Source organism: Pseudorasbora parva, chromosome 14, assembly GCF_024679245.1.
Source record: "Pseudorasbora parva isolate DD20220531a chromosome 14, ASM2467924v1, whole genome shotgun sequence".
In the NCBI taxonomy this organism is placed as follows: domain Eukaryota; kingdom Metazoa; phylum Chordata; class Actinopteri; order Cypriniformes; family Gobionidae; genus Pseudorasbora; species Pseudorasbora parva.
This window is the reverse complement of record NC_090185.1, coordinates 13,054,256-13,070,702: the sequence shown is the minus strand read 5'-3', so window position 1 is coordinate 13,070,702 and position 16,447 is coordinate 13,054,256. Positions and strand designations below refer to the sequence as shown.

The following is a 16,447-nucleotide window of genomic DNA, read 5'->3' as shown; positions in this document are numbered from 1 at the left end:
TTCTTTGTTTTTAGGTGGGGTAGAATCTGCAAACTCCGACCTAGTTTGTTTGTTGGCATCCAAGGCTGTAATACGCATTGTTTTCCGCCACCTGGCAACCTGTGGTATCGAAATATTATTGGCTAAACTGGCAACGTGCCAGACCAAAAAAAAAAAAAAACACGGAATGCACATTATAAAGTAAAATAACTGGTTGTAGTATTATTTTTCAGACACAAGTATGTGAACTCAGCATATTTCCTAAATATTGGCAAACATATGATATTTTTATGCTTTAGTACAATCAACAACTTACATACAGCGCCTTAAAATTGAGAAAAACCATTGCCTTGAAAAAATTCAACCTATTGTGTAGCCTACTTATAGTTCACTTGTGACTGATTTGACATAATCTAATTTTATAATTTCTTTTATCTAATTTTATAATTGTCTTTACAAAAATTGTAGGTAGAATACACAATTGTAGTTGTGTAAAATACATAGATACAGGTCACCTTCTACACAAATTTAGATGTGTTCCTCATACCTGCAGCATAGGTAGCCTATACGTTTATAAAGATATTAGCGATAAGTTATTATTAATGCACTTTTTTTATGAGATACCATATTGAAAAGCGGTAATAACTTACCAACCAGACGCCACAAGCTCACAAAGAATAAAATAAAAGCGTTAACCATATCCGTGTGTTTTGTTAACCACTCTTATCACGCAGCAAACCCCTCTAAAAATCATCAAAAGCCTTACAGAATTCCCCCCCCCCCCCCCCCCCCCCACTGGGTTGACTAGAGGATGTCCTGGCAAGTTGTTGTCAGTGTTCTTTCCGCTTAAAGTAGACGTATAGATCGGTGCAATGTAGCATAAATTGAATAATGCCACCTTCACGTGCTATCTTCTCTTTTCTTAAGTCGCGATTACGAGGTCATTGCATTCAGATAGCCTATTGTCTTGAGAAGGCATTGCATTTTTTAAACTAGGAATTAACAATATTTACGATAATTCCTATAGCACCTGAAAGTATAAGTCCATCAAATGGAAACGTAAATTAGTTAGGAAAATGTGTCATTTGATTGTGTTGCAAATGAAAACTATCATATTCCTTTAATTCCTTTGAAGTTATGTCAACATAACCAAACTCCTCAAAAGGAGTTGTGTTTGATGACGGAGGAGGGTATTCAAATTAAAGGAAACCGTTATGTTTTGGGTGCGGTTCCAGAAGAGGACGACGAACAAAGCGAGATTCTAAAATAACTTGTTCAAATTACTGAACCCAGATTCCCCACAGCTCTACAAAAACAGGCGGAACATGCGACTCTCTCTGTTTTTATTATTAATCTACGGTAAGTTTTGAATGTCTTCCTTTCGGTTTCCATATAGACGAAACATTTCTACGTGATTAGGTCTAGTAGCCTAAGCAGTGCAAATTCATCGATATAGTTTGGTAAACACACAAAATCGTAATTATTACGAATTATACGCATCCTTCTAGGCATAGCTACTGCAATAAAATTCTATTCTTGTTGAGTATTTCTGTTCTGAGACGGTTTAAGACGCAACATTCTTATAAGGCATCTTTAGTTTATTGGTTTCCTTTATAAACTAAGGATAAATATTATATATAACTTTCAAGATGACTAAAACAAGTTTTAATCGCTTATGCAGAGTTTCTTATTAAGTTCACTGTTTTATGCTTAATTACCCGTAAGTAACAAAAACAAATGGGTATAATCTTCAAAACATAATGCGAGATATTAGGCATAATCTTCAAAACATAATGCGAGATATTAGGCTACATCATACATTTACTATATTTTTCAATATACTGCAGTAAATGTATTGATACATATAAAATAATTTCGAAATGAAGACAAAAATAGCATTACAGGTAATATTCACAAAGTTTTATTGTTCACAATTGGCCTACATGTTCCCATATAAATGTGAATGTATATTCATCCATACATTCACGGAATGAGCTGATTTCTAGTTCCCAGTGTGCTTTGCTTCTGACTGTTAAAGAACAGTTTAAAGGTTAGTTCACCCAAAATGAAAATTAGTCCATGATTTACTCGCCCTCAAGTCATCCTAAGTGTATATGGCATTCTTCTTTCAGACGAACACAATCAGAGTTAAAATGTCCTGACTAATCCAAACTTTAATGACAGTTAATATTTCTTTGTTTTTGAAGTCAATAAAAGTGCATCTATCCATCATATAACTGCTCCATGTCCATATTTAAAGCTTCATAAAGTTAAATTATCTAGCTTCTGGCCAAGCGCCTTCCGGATATTTTTCTTACACAAACGCATCGATTCATTTCAGAAGCACATTTATGGACTTCAAAAAACATGGGTAAATCATGGGATCATTTTCATTTTTGCGTGAACTATCCCTTTAAGATAATAAGCTACTTTATTTTAAAGGAATTGGCTGTGCTCTATGGAGGACCAACCCTGCAGAAATTTAAAATAAATAAATGAATGAATAAGTGATAATAGGAAAATAAATAACAGAATAAACCACTTTGTAAAATAAATATGGTTCATTTTTAATCAAATTAAATTTTGTTTTATCTTTGCCTTAATTTATTATTTTCTATGTTTTAACTTTTATTTATTTGTTAATTAATTTTAATACTCATTTTAATACTAATTTATTTATGTGTTCATTTATTTTTTACTTTTATTTATTCCCACATGTATTTATTTTTTACATTTATTGATTTTTCTGTGTGTAAGATGGAAATGAGGAGGGTGGTCCTTGTGTAGCTTCGGCGTATCATTGGTTGAGACTTGAGCGCTCACCACAGTCTATGGAGCTCACACATGGAGACCAGCTGAGAAGAGTTTTCAGTGATTGACAGACGCATAGTTCTTTCACAGACACAAAACACAGAAAAATAAGAATGAATGAATCAATCGATCAATAAATGTAAAAATAAGTACATGTGGGAATAAATAAATGTAAAAAATAAATCAATGCATAAATAAATAAATATAAAAATAAATATAAATATAAAAATAAATGTTAGAATTCATTAACAAATAAAGAAAAGTTTTATATATATATATATATATATATATATATATATATATATATATATATATATATATATATATATATATATATATTTATAAAAGCAGAAAATAATAAACTAAGGGAAATAAGATAATTAAAAAAAATTATTTGATTAAAAATGAATCATGTTTACTTTATCAAGTTGTTTATTCTGTTATTTACACTCTAAAAAATGCTGGGTTAAAACAACCCAAGTTAGGTTGAAAATAGACAAACCCAGAAATTGTGTTGTTTGAATGGGTCCATTTACTAGGATTCAAACAACCCAATTTCTGGGTTTGTCTATTTCCAACCCAACTTGGGTTGTTTTAAACCCAGCATTTTTTAGAGTCTATTTTCCTATCACATTTTGTGTATTTATCACATGGTTTTTGTCTGTTTATTAATGTATTTGTATACTTAATTATGTATTTATTTATTTATAATATCTGCAGGGTTGGTCCTCCATAGTGCTCTCTTCAGCACAATTATAGTCTCAGTGTTAAATGCTTCTGTACATACAGGTGTTAAAGGAACTGTATGTAGGAAATGTATTTCAATTAATCATAAAATGGCCGATATGTCACTAGACATTAAGAAACCATGTTAATGTCAAATACTTCTATCACTGACAACAGTAGTCCGGCCAGAATATTGTCATTTAAAGTTGTTTTTGCAGCCCTCAACTGATGTTGATGTTAATATCTTGTGCTTTGGCCTGAAGCTCCACCCTCCACCTATCGACCAATCACAAAGTCAGTAGTGTTTCGGAATCTGGGTTGCCAGCTCTGCTCTAGTTACCACAGCTGCAGATCTACAAACGTTCCTGCTGATCCTGCAGCCAATCTGGCAACCTCGAGTCAGGGGGAGGGGGAGAGGGGGAGAAGTGATTGCAGTACCAGTTTTGGCCACAATCTTATACACTTCCTTTAACTAGCTACATATAAAAAAAGTGTCAATTCCATTTGTTTTATTCAATATACTGTAATGTATTTTTACAGTACATTATTCTGCATATTTTCTAATATACCATTATATCAATTAATATCTTGTTAATTTGTAAAGAAATATATTTTCTTTGCATAAGGGTATTGTTGTGTAAGCTCTTAAATTTCATATTTTTTTCCATAATCTGGGGTGCGTTTCCCAAAAGCAACTATGGTTGCAAGTTCTGTTGTTACCAGTAGAGTTCAGAGTGGAATTTGAGTTTGTTGGTTAAAAATGCTTTTCAGGATACACATTACGCACCCCTGTAATCTGTTTTGTCTGTTCAGCAGCTCACACAATGATTTCAGTTGAATCTGTTAAAACATTTTTAACAGAAACTGTTTCTGTTTGTTCTCCAGGTGTGTCTGAATTAGAGACAGATGAAACTGAATTTAAGTCAGTGTCAGCGATGGAGGGAGGTTCTGTTAATTTGGCCACTAATCTTACTGAAATACAGAACGATGATACCATTCTGTGGATGTTTGGAGCTAAAGACTTTCTCATATCTCACCTAACGAGAAAGCAGGGTCTGACTACATTTTTTGCCACCGATGATGAGAGATTCAGAGGCAGATTACAGGTGGACCAAAAGACTGGATCTCTGACCATCAGGAACACCAGACTCAGACACTCAGGACAATATAAACTCAGCATCTCTAGAAAAAAAACTACGATAAAGATATTTAATGTTACTGTCAGTGGTGAGTATCTCAAGGCTAATCAATATAACAGTAGTAAGCATGACAATGCATAATGCATAAATCACAATCACATAGTAGTTGCTTCAATGCATTTAGGGGTGTGGTCCTGGTCAAGAAAATCTCCTGAACTCCAAACTGAATGTCAGAATGAGAAAGAAAGGTGATTTAAGCAATTTTGAGTGTGGCATGGTTGTTGGTGCCAGATGGGCCGGTCTGAGTATTTCACAATCTGCTCAGTTACTGGGATTTTCACACACAACCATTTCAAGGGGTTACAAAGAATGGTGTGAAAAGCATCCAGTATGCAGCAGTCCTGTGGGCAAAAATGCCTTGTTGATGCTCGAGGTCAGAGGAGAATGGGCCGACTTATTCAAGATATGATTTGACTGAAATAACCACTCGTTACAACCGAGGTATGCAGCAAAGCATTTGTAAAGCCACAACACGCACAACCTTGAGGCAGATAGGCTACAACAGCAGAAGACCCCACCAGGTACACTCATCTCCATTACAAATAGGAAAAAGAGGCTATAATTTGCACAAGCTCACCACAATTAGACAGTTGAAGATTGAAAAAATGTTGCCTGGTCTGATGAGTCTCGATTTCTGTTGAGACATTCAGATGGCTGAGTCAGAATTTGGCATAAACAGAATGAGAACATGGATCCATCATGCCATGTTACCACCGTGCAGGCTGGTGGTGGTGGTGTAATGGTGTGGGGGGTGTTTTTTTTAGCACTTTAGGCCCCTTAAAGCCAATTGGGCATCGTTTAAATGCCACAGCCTACCTGAGCATTGTTTCTGACCATGTCAATCCCTTTATGACCACCATGTACCCATCCTCTGATGGCTACTTCCAGCAGGATAATGCACCATGTCACAAAGCTCGAATCATTTCAAATTGGTTTCTTGAACATGATAATGAGTTCACTGTACTAAAATGGCCCCCACAGTCACCAGATCTCAACCCAATAGAGCATCTTTGGGATGTGATGGAACAGGAGCTTTGTGCCCTGGATGTGCATCCCACAAAACTCCATCAAGTGCAAGATGCTATCCTATCAATATGAGCCAACATTTCTAAAGAATGCTTTCAGCACCTTGTTGAATCAATGCCACATAGAATTAAGGCAGTTCTGAAGGCGAAAGGGGGTCAAACACAGTATTAGTGTGGTGTTCCTAATAATCCTTTAGGTGAGTGTATATACACATATACAACAACAGTCAAAAAACTGTTTCATTTTCTGATATTATACATTGCACATCACCAAAATGTTCAATGATTCTCAAACGACTCGATGGATGATTGAGTCTCTCTAAATCCCTCCTTTCAGCGAGCTACTCTGCTCTGATAGGTCAGAAGGCCCAGTTGGTCTACCACGTACAGCGCATATTTGGGAAACAAACGGCCATTACAATAACTGAAGACAAGCTCTGTAAGGAGGCTTCCTGTCCTAAAGCGATAGTACACACTTTAAAGACAGCAACCATGACGTTCATTTGACATCAATCCCAGTGTGAGTCCAAATCGATGATGAAACAATGACTACGTTTACATGGACAGCAGTAATCTAATTATTGACCTTATTCTAAATAAGACAATATTCTGATTAAGGTGTTTACATGGGTTGCTTTTAGAGTACTCCGTTCATGTTCCCGTTTTACATGTGATAGAACATAGATCGATTATGGCACAACATTACGTCCCCCTATTTTCTCCAACATCCAATCATAGCGTGACTTTGGCAAGTCTGTTAATTTTATGGGCTCAGGAAACCCGCTAACTTCACCTGCGGGTGTCGCTGTTGGACAGTGTTACTTTACATTAAAGCTACACTGTGTAACTTTTTTAGTTTATTCTTAGCTAAAATCACTTAGTTCTTTCAAAAATATATGTGCTCATTAATGTATATTTACTTCTTTCAAGTAATAAGGCATTCTCATAATTTTATAATATACCATTGAAAATACATAAGTGTTGAGGGTTCGGATGGCGGTCGCCATGTTGCTCCTCCATCTTGAAAGTACATTTGCCAAAGAGGGACATACCCGTAAATTCAAGCTTCGCTTTTCGCGTTTTTACACTCGATGGCACCGTGTCGAATGTGAAGAGGAGGATTGCTTGAGGCTGCTATATGACGATGGAGGATCACTCTTAAGCCCCTTTCACACTGCACGTCGGACCCGCAATATTCCCGGAACATTGCCGGGTCGCCTTCTGTGTGAAATCAACCACGTCCCGGAATTGATTATCGAATTCGACCCGGGTCGGGGACCTAGTAACATTGCGGGATATGTATCAGAGTCGCCAAGGAAGCGGAAAAGAGAATTAAGACGGCAACGCAACGGGCAAATCAACGAGACAAAAGTAAATATTGGAGTGGCCTTTCCAAGATGGAAAGAGCTCATGAGGAGCAACGATTTTAAAAAGAACGCCGACATTGCCTGCTTTCTTCTCGACAGGTAATATTAATTCAGCCTATTTGTGTATATTGGAAGTTTTATTGTTGCTTGGCTAATTATATCATGGTGTGCTGAGCATAACATCAGAACGACGTCTAGGATAGTTTTCCTCGTGTCAATGATGAAAAAGTATTGTTTACCTTATAACATAAATCCGTGTTCTATGACGGATAACATGAGATTAATATTTTAATTGCATTATAATTTGTTTGCCTTACGCTAGTGGTGTTGTACAATATACAGAATAATGATAGCACTGATAAAAGTTACTTTACTAAGAGCTTGCATTCGTCTGGGAACCTGATAGCTGATGTTAGCAATGAACTGGTTATTATTCAGTTCTATTATTCATTTTACATAGATTAACTTGATCATAGATCATTTGGTAAATTAAATAACTGCAAATTATAATAGTTTTCAAAAATTACCTCATCACTTGAGTTGACGCAACACTCACCGAAAAGGTCGAACTGAAAGCCATGACTAAATCGGCCACCGTAGGAGTTGAAACGAAATCGAAATTGAGAGGAGCAGAAACAATTATTCACTGGCGGTCATATACCGTTTCACCACTAGATGGGAGAAAATATCACACAGTGTAGCTTTAAGAAGTATAAAAAACATGCGTTTTTATAATGTTTTATATACATTTGCGTTGATTTATTTTTGTAATATTACACTGTAAAAAAATGTGGTTGTTTTTTGTTGGTTTAACTTAAAAAAGAAAGTAACCTGGTTGCCTTAAAATTTTGAGTTTATTGAAATTAAAAATTTGAGTTGATACAATGAAGGAACTTTTTTATTAAATATAAACTCAAAATATTATTGTATCTGAACCACATAAAAAAATTGATAAATCACGAGAATAGCACTATTTTGCATGTTTCACTGTGTCATCAGAAATAAAATATACACAATTACACAATATGCTTACAAAATCTTTTAATAATATTTTAATAAAGGTTGTCGAATCTCAAAAAATGTTCATTGTATTAACTCTTACAAACTATAAAATTTACTATAAAATTTTAATTTCAATGAACTCAAAATTTTAAGGCAACCATGTAACTTTTTTCCTAAATAATTTTTTACAGTGTATGTATTGCATCTTTCTGTTTTTTTTTAAGAGACACTGCCCCTCTTTCCTCCTTATTGACAGCCTACATTTAGAATGATAGCTCTGATTAATGATGAAAAAGGTTTAAAAATCGTGACTGTTTGGATTGTTTTTCCTGCCTTCGAGCCACAGGCGTTCACTGAATGACCCATCTGGTTTGCGATCACAGATACAAACTTATTGTATTTTACTTTTACAATGAGCATAATAATTACAACAAAAATAAAAATATAGAGAGAGGACGCAGTGTTCAGAATGAACAGTCAAGTAAAACACACACCGCCCATAGCAATGCGTTATGGCAACAACATTTCAGACTGACAGATACGTAAAAGATAAACGGGACTTTTCCACCATTTGTTACTGGTTTGTAGACGTTGTTATATTAATTATAATCCTAATTCTGTTTTATTGGCCAAAATGTATCGATGATTGTTGAAAGGGGCACTTTTGATTAATTTTCAAAAAGGGCAGAGGCTCGAACACAAAGCCTCCCCTCTGCACTTCCCTGTTGTGCGTAACGTTATGTGTCCTGTCACAAAATGCGGTGAAATCTCCGACACGTCATTAATAGTTAGATTAAGGTGTGTTCATGTCTCCGATAATGCGACTAAAATAGGCATACTCCACATGTCTTAATCCGATTTATGTTTAGTTAGATTATGACTTTAATCAGATTAAGGTAATTAGAAATCGCTGTCTACATGGTAGCCTCTTAATCAGTGTATTGTCTTAATCAGATTAATATCGGAGTATTGTTGTCCATGTAAACGTAGTCATTGGAAGAGCTCATTTTTTAACCCGAACCTTGAGCAGGATGTTTCTCAGTGACGAGTTTGAGGTACATAATGAGATGTTTCAACTGTAATTCCTCACCATCAGCATGAGCATTATAATTTTCAAAACAAATCTTGCTCCATCTTTTAACTTTACTCAAAAGTAGTAAGAATGACAGACAATCTGCACTAATAGACACAGGTTTAGGTAATACTGCAGCCCACAGCTGATTTACAGTACAGTAGTATTTCAGTAAGACAGTAATGATGTCAGTTAGCAGATACTTAAGCCGGGCATACACTGTGCGATTTTCGTCCGATTTCGAGCCGAATTCTGACTCGTGCGACTCTTTTTTGGGTCGGGCCGATTTTCAGGTTTATCGTGCGTCGTTTGTCGCGAGGTGTTCGTGCTGTGTACAGGGGGAAACGAGAGGCGACAAACCTCTCACGATCGGGAATCGGATGGTCGGATGAATTTCTGGCGTGTCAGAAATTCTGCTCGCCCCTCGTGAGGTTATCGCACAGTTGAAGCAAAGCCACGAACTGACTGCCCTTTTTCCCCTCACTGCGCCTGCGCGAAAGCAGAAGTTCAACCATTTAATTTTTTAAAGCATTAAGGAAAAAACGAAAAGGGGGAGATCTCTAATTATGTAGGCAGCTATCAAATAGCAGAAATTAAGTAAACTGTTGTGCCTCCAGTTTGTGTTGTATATATCCAGTGCATATTATTCATTTAGCTAGTTGATCATTAATTTAGCTAGGCTACTTGTTTTACTTTCACATTTTATTTTTATTTTTTAATATTAATTAATATTTAACCTTCTCCATCTTGACACAATGTCATGTTGCAATGTGTTCTTTTTCTTCATGAACGCGAGTCAGTGGATATCACGCAATGCGCAGTTTAAACGCAGTCAATTATTCACTAAAGAAAGTGAAAGTAAAATCTGACAAGCTTTCGGAGCATATTCTCAGACAACGAGAGATAAATGTAATTCAACATACTGATAACGCATAGCCTATTGCCTTATTTTCTTTCTTATTTATTTTCTTAATATTTCTATTTTGGTCCATATTGTGAGGAAAAAAAATAGAAGAGAAGTAGGCCCATTTTGTATTAAACAAGTTGTTTTTAGATAAATCTGCCTTTTCATTGAGACGGACATTATTATAGTGTTCTGACATTATAATCATATAATTAGACCTATAATTCCTTGTTTAATCGGGCTAAATGTTTTTAAATAGTGAGGAGTAATCTATTATTTTAGTATGCAGTGTGTCGATTATGCATTATTGTTGGGGGGAGGGGGCAAATTAATGTAATATCGATTTAATAATAAAAGTAGGCCTACTCTAATAATAATAATAATTTTATACATAAATTCTAAACACTCTTGATATCAATAGCTGATGCATTTGATAGGCTACCTCTCTTTAATACACCATGGTCTATCGTTGCCACGGGGGTTTTATTGCGCATTTTTCACCCGTACAGTGTGCGCAGTCAAGACGCGCTCGACGGTCGGACCGCACAGTGAGAGCACATCAATCGTGAGCTCTGGCTTTACATCGCATGCGATCTACTCGTACAGTGTGAGTAGGTAACCTTGCTGAAATCCCATAGAAATCGCACAGTGTATGCCCAGCTTTACACAATTTGAAACACAATAAACACATTGTAGAGCACAGTGTCTCAACATGATGCTATCCAGTATTGTTCAAGTTTTCCCTGGTGTCTATAAGTGGATGGCAGTTTGGCAATAGTTCATGTGTTTCTCTTTCCTTCAGTGATTCTGCTCATTATCATCAGGTGTTCATCAATAATGCTAAATGATCACTTATTTAATCACTTGACAATACAAATATTATCCACGTATCATGCTCGGAACTTGAAATGTTCTAGAACTGTTTCAGTCATTGTGTCTACATTTCATTCTGTAATATTTGAGTGCATTTAACTAATTTTTATTTAGTACATATAACTGTTTCCAGATTTTTCACCACAAAAGCAGGATTATATATTTGGACTAACTAATTAAAAATTTCTAAAACACTTTTTTATTAATGTTTTACTTGTTTTGCAGGTGTGTTTGTTGAGACGGATGGAGTGAAGTCATTGTCAGTGACTGAGGGAGAGTCTGTCACTCTTCACAATGGTGCTGAAATGAACAAACATGATCTGATACTGTGGAGGTTTGGAGATAAAGGCCTCCTCCTGGCTAAAAGCGATTTTGAAACTAACGAGACTTCATTAAACGATGATGATGAGAGATTTAGAGAACGACTGAAGCTGGATCAAACTGGATCTCTGACCATCAAGAACACCAGAACCACAGACTCTGGACTTTATGAACTACAGATCAGAGGCACTGAGAGCTTACAGCAATTCCTTCTTTCTGTCGAAGGTGAGTAACTCTGATCAGGGTTTGAAATTAACTTTTCACTCACCTGCCAATTTGGCTTCTAAATTTTAAGCCACCCATTCAGAGCTTCTACTAACCAATTTTATTTTAAAGAAATAAATCAAGTTAACTACATCACAGCCTATATATGATTTTTTTTTCAATAGCAGTTTTAATGCATTATTATCAACAATTAGCTTGCAAATTTACTTGATATTTACTTAATTTGTGACGGTAAAGTATGGTAGTCTATACTCAGACTTTTCCTCTGAATTTAACCCATACAAGTTAGTACACAGACACACTAGGAGTAGTGAGTATTGAGTAGTGAACACACACACTGCAAACCTACAAACTTCAATTTTACATCAGAAGAATATCACATGCTTCACAATTAGGGGTGTAATGATTTGTTTTAACAACGATTCGATTCGACTGAAATAAAACAGTCACACTGATTTAAATTTTTGGCAAAAATTTACTGAATCGATTTCAAGTCACTCAATCGTTTCAGATCATATCGTTCTAAATGAACCAATATCGTCCTTAAATCGTATCGACAACCTCAAATCGTGATACGAATCGAATCGTTATTAAAACGAATCGTTACACTCCTAAAATGAATGAATATCGTTCTTAAATCGTCTCGACAACCTCAAATCGTGATATGAATCGAATTGTTGTTAAAACGAATCGTTACGCCCCTATTCACAATACAATGGAAAAAAAGAGAGAAAACGAAAAGAGAAAGAAAGAAAGAAAACAACAGACTCAGAGAGGGTACTATATATTGTTGAACAAGCATAAACAGACACTTTTTATATGGCAATGTTAAATGAAGATTATCATATTGCTGTTGTTTTAATTGCTTTGCTATTTTTAGATTTTGATATCACATCTATGCAAATGTAATCTTCTTTAAATTTGAATTGGGTTTGCCATTTATAAATATATTTATTTATTTTAAAATCTGGATTACATTAATTTCTTTTTCAAACACAATCCTGTCATCCATCTCCTCCCTCCCTCTTTCATCCTCATCCTTTTCACCAAAAACGATAGATCAATACAGCGCAAAGAAATGTCACGCGGATCAAAACAAATCTGTGGTCGGTCACTCACGCGTTCTAATTTTCTTTTCTTGGTTTCTTTCGTTGATTGGCGAGTCTTCCCTGTTTTCATTGGTGTTAGCTACCCCAGGCAAGAATCTCCACATTATGACGTGTTTTTTTTTTTTTTTTTTACTTCGCTTTTGCTTCATAACAAATTATGAGTGCACCATTTTGTTGCGAAGTGACGCGCATGTTCAAGCAAGCCAGATATGTGCAGATTCTGCGCAATACACTTTATTTAATATATCATGATGACTCACAAGCTGAGTGTTTGTGCAAAATCTGATCACAAAATTCCTCAGTGAGTGAACATAATAAGTAACCCGCCAAATCGGCTAGTGATTTGACAGCGCTACTCGCCACAGCTTGTTTGGCGGTTGTTCATTTCATTCTCTGATTAGCATATATTTGAAGTAATTTCATATCATCACATTAACTGACATCTTCACTGTCTCTCTTAATAGCCATCCCAGATCCACAGCTATCTTCAGGTGGGAAAGCAGGAATAGGTGTTGGTGTTTTAGTTCCTGTTCTGCTGCTCGTGGCTGCAACTTTTGCTCTGATTTACTTTATCAGAAAATTAAAAAAGAGAATGGGTAAGTATTACTGGATTTCCAAGCAACCCTAATGAAATGCACACTTTAGGCTTTTTTGAAAACAATCAGTATGTGGGTTGGAGCGTTTTGCCCCTGTTCAAAGGTGATGGGTGCTTCCTAGTAAGGCTGCATATCTCACCTGCCATGTCATCAAGAGTCAAAGGCTGTTTCATTTTGACGAATTTTTATTATATAAAAATATTTATTTATTGCAGTCTTAGCCACTTGAGAGAGCATGCATGAGGTCTGAAAAACACCAGAGTGCAGTGCACTTAGCTTACACTAAATCCACACTATCCATAATACCAATTCAGAGGGGTCTTCGAGGCTAAGAGTATCGTCACGTTCAGGAAATCCTGTGCCCCAAATAGAATTAGGCTTAATGTGTTCCTTGTAAACAAGAATCTTAAAATGTCCACTTTTGGCCAAACTGGAAATGCGTTGTGTAAGTAGACAAAGGGTTAGGACCAAAGACCACAAGTGTGGGTATTTGGGCAGGACTTTGTTTCACGTCCTTCATTCAGCTCATTTTGAAGGCGGGAACATGTGTGATGCAGCCATGCACACTTACTAGATGGTCTTATTGTAACGTTTAATACTGAGGATGACCCCAGCCTACAAACCTGCCAAGGGCTGGACTAGAAAGGACAAAGCCTTACTAGCATTGATGCAGTCTTCCGTTTGAGAAGCATCCAATTTTCGAGGATCCTGAACTCCTTAATTAGCTGGTTCAGGTGTGGTTGATTAGGGTTAGATCTGAACGCATCAGGACAGCGGGTTCAGGAGCCGGATTTAAGAGATCTGGTGTACAGATTTGCCCTTACTTTGAGTCACTTTTTTCCATTTCTCTAAAATCAAACCACTCATGGGGATGTTCGTGCTCTCATTGAGCTGAGCATTGGATTTGTGAGATTGGTGTTATTCAATGAATGTCTGAATAATTCTTGTCAGCACAGAATCTTATTTCAGTTTAATTCAACAAGGATACATCATTCCTTTTCTGCATCAACATATCATTACATATGTTACAACTTGAATGCAGTTACTATTGTAATAACTTAATGCAACTGACCTTAAACCAAAATAAATACTAATCCTAACCCTATAATAAAAATATGTAGTTACTAAATTTACTCAGTACTTAAGTGTACTGTATAATTACAATGTAGCTGTGGCAGGTTTAACATCCCTGGCACTAAATGGCATTGCTTGATGAATATCTTATATCTAAACACAATGAAAAAGTTTGAGTTTGCAGAAAATAGAATGAGATGTTGCATTATCAGCAAAATGTACTTCACACAGAAGACTTGAAATTAAAATTATGGTGTGGTTATGAATGAGTGGTTGAAATGTCCACCTGCACACTCATGAACACATTTCTCTTTTCTGTTTCTATGCATTGCTGTGACAGGTCAAGAGAAGGAAGAGACTATGACAGAGGGAGAATCTCCAACTCTAAGCACTGGTCTTAATGAAATACAGGCTAATGATACGATAGAGTGGTACTATAAAGATGAAACCAATATAATTGCTAAAAAAAACAGAGAGACCAGAAAGCCACCTACAATGGATGGTGATGATGGGAGATTCAGAAGCAAACTGAGGCTGGATGAGAAAAATGGAGATCTCACAATCAGTAACATCAGGACCATTCACTCTGGACTCTATATCCTAAAGATCAACAACAGCAGCAAAAGCATAAAAAAAAACAAATACAAGAGATTCATTGTTACTGTCAATGGTAAGTATATCAACTCTTCCAATGTGTTGATCATGCTCTTCAGTTTTTCAGTCAACTCCAAATAACCTTTTATGCTGAAAAGGTTCTATAATGAAAGAAAGAACCCTTCTATATAGAACCTTTGAGGGGTTCCAAATATGTAGCGCCAATAGAACCTTTTCTTCTAAGAGTGTGATGTTGAAATTGCCCAAAATTTGTTTCATCCCTATTGATAGTTTTCTTGTATTTCTGTGTGTTGACATGAAGTGAGGACAGTGTCAGTGAATGAGGGAGATTCTGTCCCTCTGAAGAATGATACTGAAATACGGAGAGATGATCTGATACTGTGGACATTTGGGCCTGAAAACCGGCTCGTTGTTAAAACTGAATCAGGAACGACTAGCATTAATGAGAGATTCAGAGACAGAGTGCAGATGGACGAGACGACTGGATCTCTGACCATCACAAACATCAGAACCAAAGACTCTGGACATTTTAAACTACAGATTATTAACAACGAACAGACCATATTCAGGAGATTCAATGTGACTGTCACTGGTGAGTAGTACAACATTTATTATAATAACTATACATTGATTAATACAACAGTTCTGGTTTTTGAATCGGATTGGTTGGCGGTGTTTTAATAATGCATACCGCTGGTCTGTTTGCATGTTCTGGATTATCTAGGATATGTTTTAAATTGAAGTTTCAATGTGGTCTCTGCCTTTTGGATCCCACTGTATATCCAGTGATCATGTCAGTGGAGGTTTTGCAGTAGTTTCTCTGTTTAATTGGTCAGATTTATTCAGTGTCTGCTCTGTATGCATTAAGTAAGGCAAAACGTAAAGTCAGCTGGTCATTATAATAAACAGGTCAGACATTTTAGCACTTCTGGTTACCTCGTCCCAAAGTCAATGTTTTTTTTTTTAATGGGGTTTTGGTTAAATGGCTGTAGAAATGTCTGTGGTGAACACAAGCTCATGACACTTTCATGTTTTATTGTACAACATAAAATATATCAGTATTACTCCACTCGTGATTTCTTTGAAGCTGTTACATGTCTTGAAAAAGGCGTTTGCTGAGGAGATTACACATCGTCACACTGAAGAGGACTCTATGCCAGTCCAACTCAAACGTTGTGAGAAAATGTTTTGAGATAAAAGCTGAGTTGTCTGAAGCTTAGTGATGGTGACGTTGAAGTCGAGTGACCGTGCGTGGTGTAGTCCTAAGCTTTATAGCCTTAGCTTTTTAATTCTGGCGACTATATTTAGGCTTCAAACTTTATATAAGTTGTGTTCATTTGTAAAAATGATCTTGATGGACAAAACTTGTAAGTATCAAACACTTTCTAAATCGCCTTTCTAAAATCCTATCGCCATGCTAATGACTGGTTGGCCTACAAAGTAGTGTACTTTCTGTCAATTCTGAAGCCAACAGGAAGACGAAAAAAAGTCTTAAGGAAAATATTGTGGTGATTCAAAATATTTTTTTCCAGCATGTTTAGGATCTCTT

At 36.1% G+C, this 16,447-nt stretch overlaps 1 protein-coding gene across 1 annotated transcript; it reads left to right on the top strand.

The window, feature by feature from the left end:
- Positions 1 to 1,202: 1,202 nt before the first annotated feature.
- On the top strand, positions 1,203 to 15,107 carry LOC137039432 (uncharacterized). Its single transcript, XM_067414742.1, has 5 exons — positions 1,203 to 1,338; positions 4,402 to 4,743; positions 11,184 to 11,504; positions 13,078 to 13,209; positions 14,624 to 15,107. The coding sequence occupies exons 1-5, from the start codon at positions 1,305 to 1,307 to the stop codon at positions 15,016 to 15,018; spliced, it is 1,224 nt and encodes a 407-aa protein (XP_067270843.1). The 5' UTR covers positions 1,203 to 1,304; the 3' UTR covers positions 15,019 to 15,107.
- The last annotated feature ends 1,340 nt before the right edge of the window (positions 15,108 to 16,447 follow it).